Genomic DNA, 23741 nt, shown 5'->3' on the forward strand with positions numbered 1-23741 from the left:
TGGGAAAGTTGGAGTCCCTTTTGGATACTATTATGATAGAAAGTCAGACTATATGGAGCCTGGCTCAGTCAAAGTTTACTGTCCTATAGGTGTTGCAGAGAGTCACCCATGAGTGTGTGTTTATTAACTTTCTGACAGTGACAATGGTCGTAACAACAATGACTATTTTTTCATCTGCATAGTCTATAGTTTAAAGATTAGCGATTATAAAGCTTAATGTTCATGAATTTAGAGCTTGTTAAAGTAGATGTCCAGCTAAGTTCTTAGAGAAAAATAATAGCATTCTCAGAAAGGGAAGATTGACGGATTAGTAGTAGATCATATCATGAAAATTTAAATTGATTATTGATTTGGTTAGTTGAAATGATGAGGATACTCATAAAAGACCTGTAACCTGTTTAGCACACACTTGATTTTCTTTTTTCTAGATTCCTGTTCATCCTGTGCCTGATCCCTTAGTTCATGAAGTTCTAAACTTAGCTTTCAAGCACTTTAAACATAAGGAAGGGTAAGTAAAATACTTCCGGGACTGTTGCTTTTATCGGCGGTCCAGATTTAGACTGTTAATTTGAACTCTCATAAATCATTTGTTTTCTGAAGTTCAAAGCAATTATCTTCCTGTATTTTTTAGTCCACAGGAGATGCTTATGGGAAAGATTTTGTAAAAAATGATTCTTAAAACCATTGATTGAATTTATAAGAATCAGGTTAAATTTCCTGGCAAATTGAAATCTAGAGAGAGAAGAAAATTCATGTGGTTTTTATCATCCTATAAATGAATCTTCAGAGAAAATTTATACAACACCCTGATAAGGAATTTTCAGAGTTATTAAGAAAGAGAGTTTGTAGAAAAATTTCATGAAATAATATGTTTGTTCTTTTGCTATTTTAGATATTCAGGAACCAACACTGGGAATGTGCATATTATTGCAGATTTATATGCAGAAGTGATAGGCGTTCTTGCCCAATCAAAGTAAGTTTTATAAATCACTGATTTTGATTTGTTTTGTGTTTTAGAATTCTCATTGCTAACTAATAGAATAGACACTGACAGTTTTAGATCTTTTTTTCCATAGAGTTATTGCGAAGTCTGTTTCACCTTTTATTATTTTGCTGCTCTGTTCCTTAGAGCAGGGGTCCCCAACGTTTTTGGCACCAGGGACTTGTTTCGTGGAAGAGAATTTTTCCATGGGGGGGAGGTGGGGGGTGGTGGCAGATGATGGTTCAGGCGGTAATGCGAGTGATGTGGGGGATGGTTCAGGCAGTAATGCGAGCGATGGGGAGTGGCAGGTGAAGCTTCGCTCACTCGCCCACTGCTCACCTCCTGCTGTGCGGCCCGGTTCCCAACAGGCCGTGGACAGCTATTGGTCCATGGCCTGGGGGTTGGGAACCCCTGCTTTAGAGGATTTTTAAGTGACACCCATACCTCAATTCCACAACTTGTCTTCATTATTTGGGGTTTTCCATAAAACCTGAACTGAGGAGGTAAGAAATTGCCAAGAATAGTCAGGTCATTACCTTATTCCCTATTTTTCACAGTTCTGTGAGAAGTGTTTTTAAAAATCTTTTTTATAGAACTCTTGTCGAAGCTAATAATTACTGTTAATAGTTTCTACTTGAATGCTTTTATTTCTGAGATAGCAATACAGTGTCTTCCTTCTAACCATCTTATTTATTTTAATACTGAACAGAGTTTTGAATAGGTAGAAGACATACCAGAAAGGAAAGATAAAGATAGTAGAGTACTCCATAAAGAGGGTGGTATTCATTAGGAGTTAACATGCATTGAGTTGTATTGAACCATCATTATCATAAACGGTAAAAAAGATGTTTGTCTTTAGTATCTTGTGCCTGCTCTAAAGACTATGGGAGATTTTGAATTTCCTTTGTTGCTACTGGGAAATTTGTAAGGAAAAAAGTATCAATTTAGATTTTCTTGGGTGCTATTTAAAGAGTCAGTCTTTGGCCCTGAAATCATCCTATAGCAACCTTTTTCAAGTCTAAGAAACCAAACACAATTATTGTTGATGTTTAGTAGTTTAGATTTTAATATGAAGTAATGTATTTTATTATTTGGTAGTTACTGTCCTTTAATTTAGTATTATTTATTTTTTATCCTTTGTAATTTACCAGGGACCCTTCCTTGTACACCCAATGCTATAGAACTTAGAACATAGTTGGAGTATTTGAAATGACTTAGATGTAGACAATAATATTTTAATATTGTATTTATATTTAATCAACAATGAATCCCTGTTTCAGGAATATAGCTACGAAAACATGAGCAATAATGTATTTCTTTTCATGGCACAGTAGTTCATGATATTGTAATTTTTATTGAAAATGATTTTCTGTCAGGAATATAGAAGTGCTAAATAACACATGAGCAAGTTGGGTCCAGAAGAACCCTACATCATAGCGAAGTTAAATCTAGGATGGTAAGGATAGTAAATCTAAATGGCCAATGGTAGATTTATGAAATGATGCTCAGCCTCACTGGTCTAGTTGTAAGAGAAATGCCACTCAGAGCAATATTGAGGTGTTTTCCACCCATACATACAATGAGCATGGGAAGAAACGTGGATGGATCCACATTTGGCTGGGCTGATGGCACCAACATTTGAGAGGAAAGGTGGTGAGGTGGGAAAGGGGTGGGGAGAAAGAAAAGGCTGGGGGTGTTTTAGAATCTTGTCAATGCATCTCCTTTGATTATAGTGACTAATAATTATTATGAGAAATTTAATCGAAGGAAAAATCCTTGGATTCTAATAATATTGCAATGGGAAGATTTTTATCCACTTTATATTTTCTTTATAAAACGCAAAAGAACACTTTCATGGAAAATGGTGTTGTATTTTTACAAGACTGAAATGGAAATGGAGAAGTTATACTTCCTATCATGGATCCATATTTCATTAACATGTAATTAATATCCACGTTTAATTAATATTAATATGTCCTCAGTGCCCATTGGGAAGTATGCTTCATTTGTCATTATAACTTTCAAGAACTGGTTTCCCCAAGTAACATCAGCAATAAAACCTTTAGTTGTTTCATAATAGATAGAGGGGGAAAATGAAGTATTACTGATTAACAAACTATCAGATATCTTTTTCCATTGTAAGCAAAGAAAAACTTCGTAGCCTTAACTGTTGTAGTCATTTGAATCCAGGATGTTGCTCAGCATTTCAGAAGCATTTTGATTCTTTAGCTGATTCACATTGTGAGACCAGTGTCCTCCCACTCATCTTCTTCAGTTTTTCTACAGTGTAAGGAGATAGTAATTTTAAGAGATAATTAGTAGTCTACAAGTGATTGGTTTATCTCTTTGAACAAATATGTAGTCTCCAGTCTGCTCTCCATGTAACTCAAATTGCAGACTTGATCAAAATGAGTCTTAATATTTAGAGACACTCTCTGATTTACATGTGGATGTTTTATGGGTGGGTTATTAGATCTTATTTTTATGATGATTATGAAATATTAAGTGGTAATGATGCTGTATTGATGGTATTATAGGAATAAGAAATTCTAATAAGAAATAAGAATTTCTCCTTAAGGCATTTTTTATTTGAAAAAATAAATGAACAGTAAATTTAGAATCAGAAATATTTTTGTTTTCATCTGTATGTTTTTCTGGGTAATTTTGATGAGGGCAGAGAAAGGAGATGGTGTTCAGGTAAAATACTTTTTGATTTCAACCTTAAATATCATGTGGGAAATGAGTGTTTTCAATTCACATCAAATTGTGTATCCGTGTACGTTAAAGGTTTCAGGCTGTGAGGAAGAAGTTTGTGACAGAATTAAAAGAACTGCGACAAAAGGAACAAAGTCCACATGTGGTACAAAGCGTCATCAGCTTAATAATGGGAATGAAATTTTTCAGAGTGAAAATGTATCCTGTAGAAGATTTTGAAGCATCATTTCAGTTCATGCAGGTGATCTGCCTTCTCAAGTGCAGTAATTAGAATTAGCCTAACAGTGGTTGTTTTTGCTTTTCATGACTATTTAAAAGAAACAAAATAAATATAATTAATGACATTGTTACTAATTCCTTACCCCAAGCGTTAAATTGTCCGAAGTGTGAATTAATTTTCTTTTTAAATTTGAGCATGATTTGAACTTAGCTTTCTGGTAAAATTGCAGAGTATTTACAAAATTATTGTGATATTAACATTTCTATAATCTTCCTCCTTTTTTAATCTAATATACCTTTTTCCCCTCTCAAGGAATGTGCTCAGTATTTCTTAGAAGTAAAAGATAAAGATATAAAACATGCACTTGCTGGTTTATTTGTGGAGATTCTTATCCCTGTAGCTGCTGTAAGTATATTTTTAATTTTATATTGCATTTTAAAAGTACCTTTTTTGCGAAGAAGTTACCACATTTGATATTCTTACTTTCTGGTAATCTCATAGACAATAAAGCGGAAACTTTCAGTGTAGTGGGAGTATGGGGTAAATCGTTATTCGACACATAGCAGAAGAGCATCGATCAGTCTTTTAATCAAAAGAACAAGCCCAGGCCCTTAAGATTTAGAGACTGTTAGGAAGGCAGAGTATTTGCAACCTAGAAGTAATGGTTATCTCAAGTAGCTCAGTGTAACACACTGCATTTAATGGCATTTGCTCCTTACAAAATGGCAGCCATTTTAACGCGTCTGAAGAATTTAAAAGTACTGTGACATGTATCCTAGAGTTTACAGGATTGTCTCAGTTTTAAAAGTTAATTTCTATAGTTGCCATGATATTCATCATACCTGTCAAAATATGTATTCTAAATTATTTAGAAAATATGACTGCTATAAATATGGTTCCAATAACTTGTAGGGAAGCAGATTTATAGAAGCTTTTCTAGGTCTAAATTCATTGTGTTATTCAAAAACAATTCTGTAGTTACTAGTAACATAGCATGGTATAAATAGGATTCGGGGATTTTAGAATACTTAGACATGCTAGATTTTTTTGTTTCCTGGGTTTTTTTTTTTGTGGTATGTGATATGCCACTCACTTTCAGTATACTACATACTGCTGTATAAATGATATTCTTTATATATATACATATAATTTCATTTAAAAACACTTATGGAGGTAAAATTGACTTAAATTACACATATTTAAAGTGTACAATTAGACATATGTATATGCCTGTAAAACCTTCACCACAGTCAAGATAATGTTCGTACCTATCATACTTCAGAAGTTTCCTCATGTTCCTTTTTTAATCCCCTCCCCACTCACTCCACATTGTTCTCAGGTAACCATTGATCTTTCTATTCCTCTACTTAGTTTTGGGTTTTCTAGAATTTTATATTAATGGAATCTTATAGTACAGACTCTTTTTTCTGGCTTCTTTCACTCTGCACAATTATTTTGAGTTCCAACTATGTTACAGAATATATCAGCAGTTTATACATTATTTCATTGTATGGATATACCACAGTTCCGTTATGTGTTTATCTGTTTTTGGACATTTGGGTTGTTTCAAGGTTTTTTTTATATATAAATTTATTTATTTATTTTTGGCTGCGTTGGGTCTTTGTTGCTGTGTGCGGGCTTTTCTCTGGTTGCGGCAAGCGGGGGCTACTCTTTGTTGTGTTGCGCGGGCTTCTCATTGCGGTGGCTTCTCTTGTTGCGGAGCACGGCCTCTAGGCATGCGGGCTTCATTAGTTGTGGCTCGTGGGCTCTAGAGCGCAGGCTCCGTAGTTGTGGCGCACGGGCTTAGTTGCTCCATGGCATGTGGGATCTTCCCGGACCAGGGCTCGAACCCGTGTCACCTGCATTGGCAGGCAGATTCTTAACCGCCACGCCATCTGGGAAGTCCCAAGAGTGTATCTTCTTTATTATTTCATTTAGTTTTTTAACCATGCAGCGCAGCCTGCAGGATCTTAGTTCCCTGACCAGGGATTGAACCCGTGTCCCCTGTATTGGCAGGCAGATTCTTAAACCACTGTGCTGCCAGGGAAGCCCTGTTTCAAGTGTTTGACTGTTACAAATAGACCTGCTGTGAAATTCCCATACAAGTCTGTGTATGGACATGTGCTTTAATTTCCTTTGGGTTGATATCTAGAAGTGAAATTGCTGGACCAAATGGTAGGTGTATGTTTAACTCTTTTTTTTTTTTTTTTTTTTTATATATTTTTTTTAAATTTTATTTATTTATTTATTTATTTATGGCTGTGTTGGGTCTTCGTTTCTGTGCGAGGGCTTTCTCTAGTTGCGGCAAGTGGGGGCCACTCTTCATCGCGGTGCGCAGGCCTCTCACTATCGTGGCCTCTCCCGTTGCGGAGCACAGGCTCCAGATGCGCAGGCTCAGCAATTGTGGCTCACGGGCTTAGTCGCTCCGCGGCATGTGGGATCTTCCCAGACCAGGGCTCGAACCCGTGTCCCTTGCATTGGCAGGCAGATTCTCAACCACTGCGCCACCAGGGAAGCCCTGTTTAACTCTTAAAGAAATTGCCTAGCTGTGTTCCAAAGTGGTTTTACTGGTTTGCATTCCCACCACTTATGTGGGAGTTCTGTTCCTCCACATCCTCACCAACTCTGCTTTGGCTGGTCTTTTTAGTTTTAGCCAATCTAATAAGTGTGTCGTGATATCTCAGTGTAGCTTTTAATTTGCATTTCCCTCCAGACTAATGATTTTGAGCATCTTTTCCTGTCCTATTTTCTGTATGTTTTCTTTGGCAAAATGTCTGTTGAAATCTTTTTTCTCATTTTAAAATTGGGTTATTTTCTGATTAAGTTTTGAGAGATATATTTTTGTATTTTTTGTATATTCTGGATATGAAGTTTTTGTCAGCTACATGCTTTGTGAATATTTCTCCTAGTCCATGATTTGTCTTTTCATTTTCTTAATTATGTCTTTGGAAGAGGAGAAGTTTTAAATTTTGATGAAGTCTGATTTATCAGTTTATTCTTTTATAAGTTGTGCTTTTGGTATCGTACCTATGAAGTCTTTGCCTAACCCAGGGTAACAAAGGTTTTCTATATTTCAGTTTCGGGATTTACTTTTAGGTCAGTGATCTATTTTGAGTTAATTTTGTATATGGTATGAGGTATGGATTGAAATTTTGTTTTGTTTTGTTTAATTCTTTTTGTTTTTGCAAATAGCATCCAGTTGTTCCTGTACCGTTTCACCTGTTTGTTGACAGCTCTTTCTAAGTACATTAGTTCCTCTGTCAAAAAATTCAATTGACTCTTATTTGTGTGGGTCTTTTTCTGACTCTATTCTGTTCCAATGATCTGTGTGTATATTCTTACAACAATGGTATACTGTGTTAATTACTGTAGTAAGTTAGAAGGCAGGTAGTATACATTTTTCAACTTTAAGTTTTTTCAAAAAAAATTTGGCTCTTCTAGGTCTACTGCATTTACATATAAATTTTAGAATCACCTAGTCCATTAAAAAAAATCTAGTGAGATTTGACCGGGATTGGATTAAATTAGTCAATAAATTGGGAGGACAGACATCTTAATATTGATTCTTGCAATTCATGAACGTAGTTTCTCTCCTTTTACTTAGGTCTTTATTTTCTGTCAACAGTGTTTGGTAGTTTTCAGTGTACAGGTCTCGAATATATTTTGTTAAATTTAGCCCTAGGCATTTCATATTTTTATGCTACTGTAAATGGCATTGTTTTAAAATTTCATTTTCCAGGTGCTCAAAATACTTTTCAATGTGCATTTTTTTTTTTTTTTTTTTTTTTTTTTGGCTGCGTGGGTCTTCGTTGCTGCACACGGGCTTTCTCTAGTTGCGGTGAGCAGGGGCTACTCTTCGTTGCGGTGTGTGGGCTTCTCATTGCAGTGGCTTCTCTTGTCGCAGAGCATGGGCTCTAGGCGCACGGGCTTCAGTAGTTGTGGTGCGTGGGCTCAGTAGTTGTGGCTCACAGGCTCTAGAGCTCAGGCTCAGTAGTTGTGGCTCATGGGCTTAGTTGCTCAGAGGCATGTGGGATCTTCCTGGACCAGGGCTCGAACCCATGTCCCCTGCATTGGCAGGCGGATTCTTAACCACTGTGCCACCAGGGAAGCCCCAGTGTGCATATTTTATTTTTGCCTTATTGCACTGGCTAGGACTCTCAGTACAAGGATAAATAGAAGTGATGAGAACAGACGCCATTCACATCTTAGGACTAAAGTCATCAGTCTTTTACCAATAAGTATGATGTTACCTGTAGATTTTTCATAGATGCCTTTTATCATATTGAGGAAATTTATTTCCATTCCTAGTTTGTTAAGAGTTTTTTTCAGGAATGAATGTTGGATTTTGTTAAATGCTTTTTTTTCTCTGTCTACTGAAGTAATCATATAGTTTTTCTATTTTGTTCATTAATATGGTGAATTACATTGATTGATTTTTCAAATGTTGGATCAACCATATATTCCTGGGGTTAAACTCCTCTTGATCATGATAAGATTTTTTTAATATATTGTTAGATTTCATTTGCTAGGTTTTTTTCTTTTGAGAATTTTTGCACTTATCTATCTTCATGGGGGCTGTTGGTCTGTGGTTTTCTTGCAATGTCTTTGTTTTTAGTAACAAGTTAATGTTGAAGAAGTTTGTGCAGAATTGGCTCTACGTCTTCCTTTGGAGTTGAGTAGAATTCACCAATAAAGCCACCTGGCCTGGGATTTTTCTTGTGGCAAGCTTTTTAACTACCAGATAATTTTCTTCAAAATGCATAGGGCTGCTCAGACTATTTCTTCTTGAGTACGCTTTCACGTCTTTCTAAGGAGTTTGCCCATTTTGTGTGAATTATCCAATTTATTGTTGTAAAGTTGGTCATAATATTCCCTTAATTTCTTTAAATAGCTATAGGATCTGTAGTGACCTCTTCCATTCCAAATACTGGTAGTTTGTGACTTTTCTCCTTTTTTCCTGATCTGTCTGGCTAGAAGTTTATTGATTGTATTGATCTTCTCAAAGAACCAGCTTTTGACTTTATTGATGTTCTCTATTTTTCAGTTTTCTATTTAACTCATTTCTACTTGGATTTTTATTATTTTTCTTCTACTTTCTCTATATTTGCTCTTTTTTTCCCCCCTAGTTTCTTAAGGTGGAAGCTGAGGTCATCAAGACCTTTTCTCTTTTCTAATATAAGCACTTAATGCTATATATTTCCCTCTAAGTAGTTCTACAGTGGCAGCCCACAAATTCTGATATCTTGTGTTTTCATTTTCATAAAGCTCAAAATACTTTCTGCTGTCCTTTTTGAAATCCACGGGTTATTTAGAAGCATTTTATTTAATGTCTAAACATTTGGGGATTTTCCAGAGATCTTCAGGTTATTCATTTTTAATTTGTGGTTGCAGAACATATTTGGTATGCTTGAATCCCATTAGATGCATTGAAATTTGTTTTTTGGGCCAGAATATCATTTATTTTGATGAATGTTCCATGTGCACTTGAAAAGACTATGTATACTGCAGTTGGATAGAGTGTTGTATGAATATCAATTAGGGCAAATTGGTTAATAGTGTTCTTCAACTCTGCTGATTTCCTCTCTACTTGTTCTATCAACTACTGAGAGAGGAGTATTGAAATCTGATCAACTGTTTCTCTGTGCAGTTCTGTCAATTTTTGCTTGCTGTATGTTTAAGCTCTATCATGAAACACATGTATGTTTAGGATTGTATATCCTCTTTAATTAACACCATTATCATTGTGAAACCTTCCTTATCTCTGATAATATTCTTTGCTCTGAAATCTACTTTGTCTGATAGTAATATAGCCACTCCTGCTTCCTTTTGATTGTATAAGGGTAGTATATCTTTTTCCATTTTTTCCTTTTAATCTACTTGTGTTTTTATATTTAAAAAAATATATATATATATATTTTTTTTTTTTTTTTTTTCGTAGGCAGGATATGGTTGGTTCTTGCTTTTTTATCCAGTCTGACAATCTCTGCCTTTTAATTGGGTACCACATACATTTGATATGATTATTGATACAGTTATTTTAAATCTGTCATCTTCTGATTATATTTTTAATTTTCCCATCTGTTCTTTGTTTCCTTTTTCTACTATTTTTTTGGATTAATTGAATATTTTTGTGATTCTTTTATCTCCTTTGTTGGCTTATTAGCTATATCTGATTGTTTTGTCATTTTATTGTTTATGGTATACATCTTTAACTTATCGTTGTCTACCTCAAGTGATGTTATACTGTTCCTGTGTAGTGTAAAAACCATACACAATGGTACACTTTCATTTCTTCCCTGAAAATTCTTACACAGCAGTAAGCTGGGGCCATCAAAGGGCTCATCTCTTTTCCATTCCTCAGGGGTCACTTTCTTTTGTTGACTGATGTATGATATTTTGCGTATCATTTCATATATTTTGTTCCTTTTTGGTTGTTTCAAATGGTAAAATAAGTCTAGCCCCCTTTACACCACCTTGGCTAGAAATGGAAGTTAGTAAGATTCACTTTATTCAGGTTTTTTTCTATTTAAAATATTTTAAAATGAAGAAATTTATTTTCATACTGAGAATCAAATGTAACTGTTTTGACTTTTATTTTTAAATATTGAATTAATTGACTTGTGATCTATGTGTTCATATGGAATGGTTTATGGTATTCAGGTCCTATCTTTAGAACATGTTCAGAAAAGATGGACAGGGAATTGTAAGAAAAATTAAGAATTTAAAATATTAATGACATAGCAGTTGTAGAGATTGGCATGATTTTTTTTGACCAGTTTTGAATATTTACTTAGAGTTAAATACTTGAAGATTTTTTAAATGAGTACGAACAGAAGTCATGAACTATAAGTTCGTAAGTAGTTTGAGTCAAATACCCCACCCCCACTCTCACCTCAGTTTTAACTGTGAAAATAGGTTCATTTTGCCAAGAAGAAGACAGATGATCATTTATAAAACCATGTCAGCTTAGCTTAATGAAGTACATCATTAGTGCATGTACTTCAATTTCTTTTCCTAGAAATGGTTTGAAACACTGTGTATCCATCCCAAATTGTCATTTGTGCTTCCCCCTTGTCTGAAAAATCTGTTTTTGCCAGATATCTGAGATTATGTTGTAGTTTTTAAGGTAACTCATCAAAAGGAGCAGATTGTGGGAAGAAAGACCCTCGACTGTGGTCCATTATTACTGTGTTGCCTAATTCTTCTTTTATGCCATGTTTGCTTTTGTATTTTATTTGTTTACTAGGGTTGCCCTTGCAAAGTACCACAAACTAGGTGGCTTAAACAACAAAAATTTATTTTCTCACATTTATGGAGGCTAGATGTCTAAGACCAAGGTGTTGCCAGGTTGATTTTTTTCTGAGTGCCGTGAGGAAGATCTGTTCCGTGCCTCTTGCCTAACTTCCGGTAGTTTACTGAAAATCTTTGATCTTCCTTGTCTTATAGATGTATCACCCTGATCTCTGCCATCATCTTCACATGGTGTTATCCTTGTGTGCATGTCTTTGTCCAAATTCTCCCCCCCCCCACCTTTTTAAAATTAATTTTTATTGGAGTGTAGTTGCTTTACAATGTTGTGTTAGTTTCTACTATACAGCAATACAGCTATACGTATACATATATCCCCTCTTTTTTGGATTTCCTTCCCATTTAGGTCACCACAGAGCACTGAGTAGAGTTCCCTGAGCTGTACAGTAGGTTCTCATTAGTTATCTATTTTATACCTAGTATCAATAGTGTGTATATGTCAATCCCAGTCTCCCTATTCATCCCCCCCCCCCTTTTTTAAGGACGCCAGTCATGTTGGAGTAGCCCCCGCCCCAACTTCAATGTGACCTCATTCTAACTTAACTAATTATATCTGCAATGACCTGTTTTCATATAAGGTCACATTATGAGGTATGTGGGGTTAGGACTTCAGTATATGAATTTTGGGACAATTCAATCCATAACACCAGCCTCTGCACATAGAACTCCTTCTGTCTGGAACATTCTTGCCTCTCAAATAACCTCCAGCCTCCTTTCCTGGTTAGATTCTACTTATTTATTCATTATATGTATTGAGGGCTTTCTGTGTGTCAGGGCCTCTTCCGTCCACAGGGAATACAACAATGATCAAGGTAGGAAAGACTCCCTGCTCTTACAGAGCTTACATCTAGTGCAGAAAACTCAAACAAGTATGTAAAATTATGTATCAAGAGTATATGCCAGATGTGGTGGTAAGTACTGTGCAGAAATGTAGAGCAGGGTAGGGGCCTAAAAATTCTTGAAGTGGGCAGGGGAGTTGAAATTTTAAATAGAGTAATTAGGAAAGACCACCACCTTGAAAGAGATGGTGACGATTGAGCAAAAACTAAAGGAATAAGGGAGTAAGACATGCTATATTTGGGGGAAGAGCTTCTTAGGCAGAAGGAACCAGTGCAGACATCCTGAAGCAAGAGCATGTTTTGATGTGTTCTAGGAGCAACAAAGAAGCTAGTGTGGCTGGATCCTAGTGCAGGGGGCCAGAGTAGTGGGAGATAAGACCAGAAAGGTTAAATGGGAGGCTATTGCAGTATTTTAGGTAAAGAAATGCCGAATTCAGCTTAGATGTTACTTCCTTGTGGAGTTTTTCCATTGGGGCCTCTTCTGAGTGCTCCAAGAGCACAGAGAATTTCCTCTTAGAGCTCCTGTTATACCACACATTCATCTGCGTGTTCACCCAGGGCAGGAACCTGGTTTATCTTACTTACTCAACATTTGGTAATTTGGTATATTATGGGACTTCATCAGATACTCAGTGAATTATTGACTAATTTCAAACCTTACAGAAAGTTATTGTAATCCTTGTATAGTTTGATCTAACACTTGTAACCATTTTCTTTGTTTTTGTATTATCTTTTTACCTAGGCTGTTAAAAATGAAGTGAATGTTCCCTGCTTGAAAAATTTTGTGGAGATGCTTTATCAGACTACTTTTGAACTGAGTTCCAGAAAGAAGCATTCATTGGTATTGAGAAACATTTCAAACCTTCATATGTTTAATTAGGAGTTTTAGTAATTGATTTATGAATTTAGTTTTTTTTTTAGTAGAGTTTTAAGAGAATTGTAAAAACTGAAATTGTAAAATATCCAAAGTGTAACACAAGGGCAAATTTTACCTATTTTCTCCTGCTCTTTTCAAAACTTTCTATTCTTAATTTTACTAGCTCTGTATTTGATAGGTTATTCAGACTTCATTCTAGGTATTTACCTGTCTTGACAGATGCTATAAATTATGTATTAGAATAAAGGAAAAGTTAAGTGTAGTCTCATATTAAACCATAAATTCCTTTATTTTACATTATAATAAATTGTATTCTGAAGCATTTGATTATTTAGGAGCTATTGTCTGTCTAATTACATCTTTTCTATTCAGAGATTTAAAGCATTTTTTTTCCCATTTCACCATCCACTTCAGTAACTTTGAGGGGTTTTTCTGTAAATTTGTATGCAGCTTGGAGAAAGTTTGGAGAATTGGACAAATACTTGACCGCTTAAGATAGAGGTATAATAATAAACACTGGTTGTGCCAGGCATTGAGCCAAGTGCTTTACATTCTTTGTCTTACTTTAAGCCTCACAACCCTATAGCATGTGTGTGATTAGCATTCTCCACTTTACATGTTAGGAAAGTGAGGCTTCGAGCACTTTAACGTATCCTCCCTGAAGTCACACACCTGATGAATAGAAAACTGCAACATTAATGCCGGTCTGTCCTCTGATCCCAGGACCACTGTACTGGTTAGAGGAGGAATGGGTCTAGGGAGAAATAATAGCACATTTCTCACTTGGGGAGATGTGATAGATCAGGAAATTGTTCTTATAGAAAATCTACCCTTTATCATTCTTTGTTAGATTACTCCCTGAGATCGTATTTTTTTGATTACAAATGGGAAAACTGCTAATAGAACTTTTTTTGTTTATGAGAATGAATGAAATATAATTTACAAGTCCAGTGCTTTTTCATAAAAATGTTATTCTCTTTCTTCTGTCTCCTATAGGCTCTATATCCATTAATTACCTGCCTTTTATGTGTCAGTCAAAAACAGTTTTTTTTAAATAACTGGCATATTTTCCTACAGAACTGTTTGTCACATTTAAAGGTAAGACTTAATCTCATTTCTGACCTGTAAATACTGACTGTAGTATATTCACTTATGCATAGACATTGAAGAGTATATAATAAAACTTTTAGTACTATAGTTCATTTGAATAGTGATACTTTAACGTATTCCTTTTCTTATACATACTTCATTCCTTCTATAGGGAATCATGTTATAGACATGAATAAACTGTTAATTAAAAATTTAGTTGGTCTTAATGAATGCAAAATTATACATTTGTAATGATTGTTTATATTATCTTGGATCTAGCAATACTTGTTAATAAATAAATTCCTTTGGAATTTCAGAGTATTAGTTTAATCTTATAAAACTCTCCAGATGCTTATTTTGCGTTTTCTCTTGAGAAAATTCAGTAATGTTGGCTCAAGTCTGAATAATATGAAAAAAGCCTCGATAATAAAACATCAGTAAAAGCACATTTAGTGTTAAGTATGCCCAGCCAAATCTAAAAGTATGGTACTGGATCCACATAGATGTGAAAGCTCCTGAAATGATTCTGACTTGAATCAAGGGATAATTAATTGTTATTAACACTATTTGGCACATCTATGTCCGGTCTCTTAGGATTGAAAACAAAACTGTGAGATAGAAGGATCATTATCTGCCCAGGATGCTCTGCTGGCAGAATCTAACAGGATCTTCTTTTCTTCTGTGGATAGGACCACAGTTAATATCTGACACAGAACGTGGGAATATTCCTCATCTGCATGTCATGTGAATGCTTGATTTGAATACCATTTTGATACATAAATGAATATATTTGAATATTTGCTTACATGTTATAGAAACACGTAGACATGGCATTTCGTTTTCTGTTATTCCTCTAAGTTAGGGTTAAGACTGAAAAACTTAAACTTGGAAGACAATGAAACCAAGGCACAGAGAGGTTAAATGAGTTGTCTCTGACTCTGCAGCTCATCGTGATATTGTGAGAAATAGGACTGGCTTTTTTTTTCTCACTTCAGGATTGCTTCACTGGACAACATTATCCTATATATCTTTTTTTTTAAATGATTTTATATATCATTTTGAAAAATACTTTGATTTCTTAGTAAGGTGTACTAAAATATGTCTTTGAAAAATATTTTTGGCTATTTCCCTCCTAGATATACATACACTGATGTTATTCATATTTGGGTGAGAATTGATATATTCTCTTTGCTCTGTTTATGAAAATTCCCAGGACCAATCAAGCTGGTTAAATTCTTTATGTCATGCAACCAGAAAATAAGTTTTATTTAAGTACATTATATTGTTTCTGTCCTTATTTTGATAATTCATACAGATTTAGGTACTGAAAGGGAATTAATCATTTTCTGGGTAGTATGATTCTTCAAACTTTTAATAACAGATTTTAAGACACGCATTTAAGTGTTCCTGGAAGTTTGCTTTGTTTCATGACAATTCATACTTTTCTGTTGCTTGTTGGAATGTTTTTATATATATACATGTTTCCACCTAACATATTTGCAGTTCTTTCGCAGTACTTTAACTTTTTTTTTTTTTTTTGGGCTTAAGGCTTTCATTTAAAATGCTCTGTTTTCTTTGAACCCTTACCTCCTGTTAAATATTTCTGGCATATTGTCCATTTTCATTAATGGCTGTGTCAATCTGCCAGGCTAAAGGAGGTAAGAGCCACTTAGCATGAATATTTGGAATATAGTTGTCTTGACCATTAACCTTTAACTTACATTAAGGCTCTATTCAGCAGAAATTTTATGACTTGGTTCCTGCTTGTTAAGTTTTAGATACTGTGGCTACGCTACATAGTTGAGGTAAGGAGTCGAGCATTCAGAGAAAAACTATGCTAATTATCTGTTGTGACAGGTATCATTTATTTGTTTTGTATACAGGCAAAGTTGGTCCAAGATAAAGGTCTTACCTAAATTGATTTTGTTTTGAGATTCAAGTAATCTCTTGAGTTCAAAAAAATCTGTAACACTTTTCCATTTATTTAGACCTACTACTCCTTAAAATAGATTTTTATTAGTATTTATTATAGGCTAGATTCTCTAAGTACAATATCTCATTTAATTCTTACTATAACTGAGGCTGAAAGAAGATAAGTAAGTAACCCAAGTTTAGGGAGCCAAAAAAGTGATAGAGATAGGATTTGCATCTAATCCATCCAGTTCAACAAAATTTGCTCTTTCTGGTCTACCGTGTTACCTTCTAATGTACTATAAGGAATGTTGCTTTACTGAGTATTTTTAAAAATATTTTTGGCTATAATTCTGGGATAGTAAAAAGGCATTATTCCCTAGAGTCATAAGAATAAATATGATGCATTTTCAAGGCACTTTAATATACCGCCCAATTTTTTAAAAATTATCATACTAGTTTCTGAAGTTGGTGACCATGAAAAATGGGCATTAGTCTGTAGGTCCATAAATAGCATGAGAGAACATCAGTTTATTTTCACCGAAAGTGTTAAATCTGCTGTTTTTGTCCCAAACATAATTTGGTAGTTTCCCATTCCCCAATCTTTATGTCAAATAAGGTCATTATGTGAAAAATGATTTTAAAGTTTCTAAAGAATAATTGAGAGAGAGAGAGAGAGGAGTAAGAGTAGATGACATGTAAAAATAATTTAGATATTTTTTTCTACAGTGTATGCTTATTTTCTTTTAAAAACTGAAACTTATCTGAAATCAAATGCAGTACTTGTAGAGGAAAAATTAGATAGTTAAAAATGTATCTATTTTCTCTCAGTTTGAGTGTTGTAGATGTATCCTATGACGCCCAAATTATAGAATTTTTTTTTCTTCAGTGATTCTAGCCACTGTCTTGGACATTTCAAATTTCTTCTAAATAGAGACCTTGGTGAAGAGCTGTCTTGTTTTGTGCTTATTTTCATCTAACATGCATGTGCTGCATCTCATGTTTATGTTTGCTGTCTCACATTGCTTTATTTAGATGCCATCTAACAACAGTATCAGAAAACAAATAGAAACACTCCAGGTGAGTCGTGTTGATGTTACAAAGTAAAATATTGCTTTATCTCCTTTAAGTGTGGCTTTTTTCCCCCTTTACCCTTGGCTGCGTTGCATGTCCAACGTATTTATTTAAGTCTGCTTCTCGTATTGTAAAAGAAGAGCAGCACACAGCAGGAACATTCTACCGAAAGTTTAATATTAATGTGGTCCCAAGAAGATGAATTTAAGAGAGAGAAGTGATACCGAATGTTGATTTTTAACCATAATCTTCAGTTTTAAAATCTTCTGTTTAATTAAAATTAGCTGTTATAAATGATGCTTTTTATAACATTTTCCAATGAAATTCAGGAGACAGTAGCTCAGATTTTGAATATGATTTTGATGCAACACTTTAAAACTTCAATCCTACTGGTTTGAGTTTTAAACAAATCTTTTTTTGTTGTTGTTCACAGTAGGAAAAAAATGAAGAAACATTAAAATGATTGCTGCCAGAGAGCATATTTGCCTGACACCAAAACTGTATTATTTAAAATAGATAAGTAATCAGAACCTGCCGTTAAAAAAAAAGAAAGAAAGAAAGAAAAAAGAATTTTAAAAAACTGTATTATACGTTAATATTACTGGATTTTATTAATGTAATCTGATTATTCAAATTAGACCAAAATTGTAACTAGGGAATTATGTATCTTTGTGTAAGGATCAGATCAATTTAGGATGTTTTCATTATTCAGAGATATATAGCAGCATTGCAGTTACCGAGTAAACAATTATATAATTTTTATCACTTTTTATCTTTTCTGGAATTGTTCATTATAAAATAAGTCTGCTTTGTAAAAGATAGTAGTCCATCTTGGAAAGTTTGAAATTCAAATTTTATTTCATGCCAGATACCTCAGCACATAAGATAAGATAATCCAAATACTTTATTAACAATTTATATGAGAAGAATTTTTATGTGGAATTGGACTTAAATATTTCTATTATATAATTTATTATATGTTAATTTGTAGTATTCATATTTTGAAAAGATAATTTAACTATGTGAAAGTATTATTTGGAGTGTACATAAAACTAATTGAACTCATATTTTGATATTTGAGACCTTGCATTTAAGTGATAGAAAAGAAAGTACTACAAAAAGCTTGGTTGTTATACTAGTAACATATATTGTGTGTAACTTTATATGTTACTTTAGTTACATTAGTAACAAATTAATAGAAAACTACTTGGGGAGTGTATTTGAAATTTGGAATTGCGGATTTGGCAGTAGAGGGAGAGACTGACTTTGAGACTCTGACCAGCTGAATAGTTGATACTCCATTCTGAACTATATCAGATTTTCATATACATAGATGTACAAAATTATATTTTCTAGTGGTTGTCTTTTTTAAAAACATGTCCAGTGGTAATCTTGTTGCATTGCTTTTAATCATACGTAGTGGATGTCTATTATTCTATAGTCTGAGAAAACATAAAATAGAATGGTAAATTACTTAGTATTTAAAAACTCCCTTTTGTCCATTGTTATATATAAAATAATTGTTTAACAATAAGAAATCTCTCAAACCAGATTAAATAAATGCTAATTTATAGCACTAAATGCATCCTACAACTAATTAACAGATGTATAAAGAGTTTCTCCTACTAAAGGTGATTAGTAGCTAATTTTCAAAATTTACAATTAAATCTCATTACATGTCTCTTGTCATTTAAGTACTTCACTTTTTATAATAGCTAGTATGAAGAAAAGGTTTGCTGATCAAATTGCGATTGAAATGGATACTTTGCTGATTTTAAATAATAATGTTCTAATTCTAAATTAAAAAATTAAAGGTAAACACCTGACACTTACTGAGCACTTAACATGTGTCAGGCAGTGTTCCAAGTGCTTTTCACGTAATAACTCCCTTAATCTGTGAGGTAGGTACTGTGTTATCTCCATTTTAGAGCTGAGGAAACTGTTTCACCAGTTGATCCAAGGATGGGGTTTGGCCAGTCATTCCTAATTTCAGAGTCTATGCTCTTAACCCACCATTCCGTACTCCTTCTTTGAAGTATAATCACTCAATAATATTTTGTATTATTCCATAAGTGCAAATATCTGTAACAACATTTGGTGTTCCAAATTTTAACTGTGTATGAGCTGCAGTGAATTACGGCAAAGATGAGCAATCCTTTCATCATTATGTCAGTATTGTTGTGTGTCCCATTTACCATCAGGTAAGTTGAAGTGTGTATAATTTCAGAGTTCTTAGAGATACTAATAGTATTTTGTTTTGAGAATATAAGGGACGGCTCAATTTCCTTATTTATGGTTGCTTTTGAGCTCTCTGTACTTACTGTATACCAAATATATACTTACATATTTAAACCTGTTTTAGATTGAATAAAGAAGGGAATGGAGGGGGCTTTTAGTTGTTGACAGAGAATATAATTGATCTTAAATTATTGCAAGTACTTTGATAAATAAGCTTATTTTTATTCTCTTTTGTTTCTAAACAGAATAAAGATCCTAAAATGTCTCGAGTTGCACTGGAATCTTTGTATAGATTGTTGTGGGTCTATGTAATTAGAATAAAATGTGAAAGCAACACTGTAACTCAAAGGTGAGTGCCTTTGTTTTAAAGTGTATTTAAAATAACATCTTGGTAAAAAATGCCACACTGATGAATTTTAGTTAACATTACAAATACCTTGAGGAGGGATATGAATTATCTTGACATATTATGAAGGATGGGGAGGATATTTTGCTAATGTTTTGTTGATTTCATTCTCTCATTATGACTAAATCTTTTTTCCCTACAGTCGTCTTATGAGCATAGTGTCAGCACTTTTCCCAAAAGGGTCACGTAGTGTGGTTCCTCGTGATACACCTCTCAATATATTTGTGAAGATTATTCAGTTCATTGCTCAGGTGAGTGCCTCACCTCATAATACCTATATACATGTAAATTGTAAGAGTAACTTAGAGTCATAGAATTTGTTACACATCTAAAAGCATGATAACAAAACATTTATTAATACTGAATAGTGAAAAATAAAAGTATGCTTTAAAAAGTAAAAAATAAATGATGCTAATGATTTTTGTGTGTGTGCAAAATACATTTAGATGATTGATCTACACACTTGGAAAGGAGACTCACAGGAGGAGACACTTAATTTAGGAAAAGTCAAGAAAATGTCTCATAATCCTCCTCTTGTCTATTTACTAATTAGTTCCTGAGCGTCTTGAAAGATTTTGGAACATTGTTTTCATAACCTGCATTAATCTAGGTTCTCAGGTACAGACACTAGAGTCCGTGGTAGCTAGTTGAACCCAAAGGGGTCTTTTAAGGAATAGAGGTCGTTCACAGAATCACTCAGAGGACTGAAGAAACAGATTCTAGCCGAAATGGAAATCCAGAGGAAACTACACCATCGGGCTACCAAGGAAGCTGCTGCCTCTGCCACAGTCAAAAACCTGCCAAATTAGGAAGTGCCCCAAGCACTTCAGAATCATGTTTCCACCACAATCCCCACCAGTAAAATAGATTCCTTTGTCCCTGTCCTCCCCCTCCTCCTCCCGTACCCCAGTTCCCAAGGGTTCCCGTGAGTATATCACTTGACTGGGTCTCAGTCACATCCTGAAGCCTATTGTCCAAAGGCATCCTGGGAAATATTTTAGCTTTCTGGCCTCTGCAGTAAAGGAAGGTTTATTTGAAGAGGATTAAGTGGGGGCTGAGTAAGCAAATCCATGGCTCTGGTCACATTCTCTTTTGGGACATCAGCCCTGGAGAAGCATAGGTAGGGTTACCGTCTCTATTTGGGAAAAACGCTTTGGTTCCAGAATGTTCATTGAGTTCTCTTTGAACTAAAACTATGACAACGAAGATGACCCGTAATGTAATTATTTTTGACAATGAAGAAATAAGGAATATTTAAATAAAACTAATACATTTCTATTTACAGGAGCACAGAATTAATGATAATTAGATAAGAATAAATGTGTCAGTAAGATGAATGAAAGCAGATTGTGCTTTAGATCTGTTGTTGAGAAAACTTTTGCTAGTTGGTTGCATCCCTTCCCCGAGGGTCGTACCCACTCCCTTTGCTTAATCACCTCACACCAGCACTCCTCCAGAACTATAGAGTTCCTCTCAAACATCAGTTACTCTTAGTTAACTTTTCTTTCCTTGGAGATTACCTTCCTGGAGCCCTGTTCTTTCTATCCCAGTATGAACTCCCTGCTCTCCAGACCTGCCTCATTGCTATCGTCATGGGACTTCCTTTTATCATTATTTTGGGAATTCCTTCACTTAGGTCTTGAATATGAGTTTGGCAAATGAGTGTTTAAAACTTCTATCCTGCTGGTTTGGCTATTAAACCAATCATTTGATAATTAAATCATGTATCTATAATCATACACTTTTAACATTAATTCATACGTAGTTTTCTTTTGTCCAACTAGATTCAGGAACTTCTCGTGGGCACAGACCTGTATTGTTGCCATTATTTGTATAGTTCTTAACATGATACCTAACTTATACAGGCAGAACCTTGTTCTATTGCGCTTTGCTTTATTGTGCTTCGCAGATATTGCCTTTTTTTACAAACTGAAGGTTTGTGGCGACTCTGTGTTGTTAGATGATGGTTAGTGTTTTTTAAGCAATAAAGTATTTTTTAGCTAAGGTTGTACATTGCTTTCTTAGGCATAATGCTATTGTACAGTTAATAGACTACAGTATAGTATAAACATAACTTTTATATGCACTGGGAAACCAGAAAATTTGTGTGACCTGCTTTATTCTGATTTTGCTTTATTGCGGTTTGGAACAAAACCCACATTATCTCCAAGGTATGCCCATAGCAGTAGAAAGTTATAAGGATTTATTGATTTTTTTTTTTTTTTTCTCTAGGAACGTTTGGATTTTGCAATGAAAGAAATAATATTTGATCTTCTCAGTGTTGGAAAATCTACCAAAACTTTCACCATTAATCCAGAGGTAAAAAAATTATAATGTAGTAATTTACTTATCCTATACAATTAAAAAATTTTTTTTCTTAAGCACAATTTCTGGAATCAGAACTCTTAGGCTCAAATCTCTAGTTAAAGACAAATTAAGGTAAATGTTATTTCCTACTTCTTTGGCCTTGTTATTCCCTTGTAAACTCCTACTCATCCTTTAGATATTAAATTTTCAGATTGTTTAAAAATATTTTTTGAAGTAATTGCTTATTGGAATTTAATGACACTGGAGAACGTAAAAAGACAAAATACGTGTTATATTTTCTCTTATTTCTTTTAAATGCCTGTGCTGGTCCTCCTCATAATCAAATCCTAAGATATATATTTACGTAGTTAACAAATGAGCTCGAAAGTTATTGAAGCTTTTTATGTGTAGGATTTTTAAGATAGGTTAATAATTATTTCCAAATTTTTAAAGTGAGCAGAAAAGACTTTTTATAGATGACATGCTTAACCTGGTTCTCAGCAACAAAAATCACATAATGAAAGGCGTTTTCTTGATCATCCGTTTTCAAAAATATTCTCTTCATTGAACAAGTTTATTTCTGAAATTAAGTTTTTTCCTCACTGAAACGCTCATACTAAGAGGAGAAAAAATGTCAATTTTGCCGTTTTGTTGTTGTTGTTTTTCTACAGGCTTACTTTATTAGGATTTTCTTCAATCTATATTTTCTTTTCAGGAATCTTTTTAAGCTTGTGAGAGCTAGTTTAGTTAAAGCCAGATAAAATGATCTATTAATCCACTTAATCAAATCAAGCAAATTGCAATACACTGAAAGAATGAATAAGTGAGGACACCTCTGTGAACCACGGTACATTGTGGAATTTTCCCGCTCCCTTCAAGGTGTCTTCTATGAGTGTGTGAAATGACCATCTGGTATTAGACTAATATCACCAGTATTATGTCATATGTAAAGAGGGGTAAATCTTAAAACCTTGATCTTATTTAGATAAAAAATATATAAACGAAAAGTTTTATTTTCTCCCTGTATTCCAGTGAACCATCTTACACACCCACTGGGATGCATATACCCATTTTAGAGACCACTGGTGTAGGTCATAACTAATGACAGCTTGGGCTGAGATGGTGTGGTGTGGATAGAGAGGTCATTTACTGAGAAAAGAAACACTGAGAAGATACTGCGTTTGGCGGGGAAGAGGGCATTTGGTTTGAACATGGCAAATCTGAGGCAGCTTTCTGACATCCAAGTAGAAGTGTCAAATTGGTCTGAGGGTCCAAGTTCAGAGGAGAAGTAAGGCTTAAAATTAGCAGGCGATCTGGTATGGGTGGTAATTGAAGCCATGTAAATACATGAAATTGCTTTGGGAGAGAATACATAATGATAGGAAAAGGCAGCCTAGGAACTTGCCTTGAAGCAGTCTAACATTTAATATTCAGATAAAGGAGGGTAAATTTGAAATGTGGACAGAGATGACACAGTCAGCAGTGGCACACTTGTATCCAAGGAAGGGAGGGTTTCAGGGAAGAAGGAATATTTGACAGTGTCCCATGCTGCTGAAAAGTCAGATAGGATGCAGGAAAAACGCCCACTGTTTTGAGCAGTATTGTCACTGATGAGTGAGAGGGAAGTATTATGGGGAGCGCTCATTCCATTAAGATAGTTGAGTATAGTTAACAGGAATCAGATATATTCAGTTAAAAGGGAAATGCTGAAGATGCAAGAAAGCGAAGGGAGAATTGATAGTGTAGTTTCCTGATGATGCAAGAGCGGGTGGGAT

At 34.5% G+C, this 23741-nt stretch overlaps 1 protein-coding gene across 7 annotated transcripts in view; it reads left to right on the top strand.

Annotated features, from left to right (window-relative positions):
• The window catches only part of FRYL (FRY like transcription coactivator), a 240196-nt gene that overhangs the window by 124998 nt on the left and 91457 nt on the right, over positions 1–23741 (top strand). For 4 of the 7 annotated variants that reach the window (XM_059923043.1, XM_059923047.1, XM_059923046.1 and 1 more), the window contains exons 8-17: positions 429–508; positions 893–973; positions 3770–3938; positions 4230–4322; positions 12807–12905; positions 13938–14039; positions 16977–17021; positions 19499–19602; positions 19802–19910; positions 21892–21978. In XM_059923043.1, coding sequence (XP_059779026.1) covers positions 429–508; positions 893–973; positions 3770–3938; positions 4230–4322; positions 12807–12905; positions 13938–14039; positions 16977–17021; positions 19499–19602; positions 19802–19910; positions 21892–21978 — 969 coding nt within the window. The remainder of the gene's footprint in view (positions 1–428; positions 509–892; positions 974–3769; positions 3939–4229; positions 4323–12806; positions 12906–13937; positions 14040–16976; positions 17022–19498; positions 19603–19801; positions 19911–21891; positions 21979–23741) is intronic. The other 3 variants (XM_059923048.1, XM_059923049.1, XM_059923050.1) reach the window with 1 other exon arrangement.

The sequence above is a fragment of the Balaenoptera ricei genome, chromosome 5 (assembly GCF_028023285.1).
Source record: "Balaenoptera ricei isolate mBalRic1 chromosome 5, mBalRic1.hap2, whole genome shotgun sequence".
Lineage (NCBI taxonomy): Eukaryota > Metazoa > Chordata > Mammalia > Artiodactyla > Balaenopteridae > Balaenoptera > Balaenoptera ricei.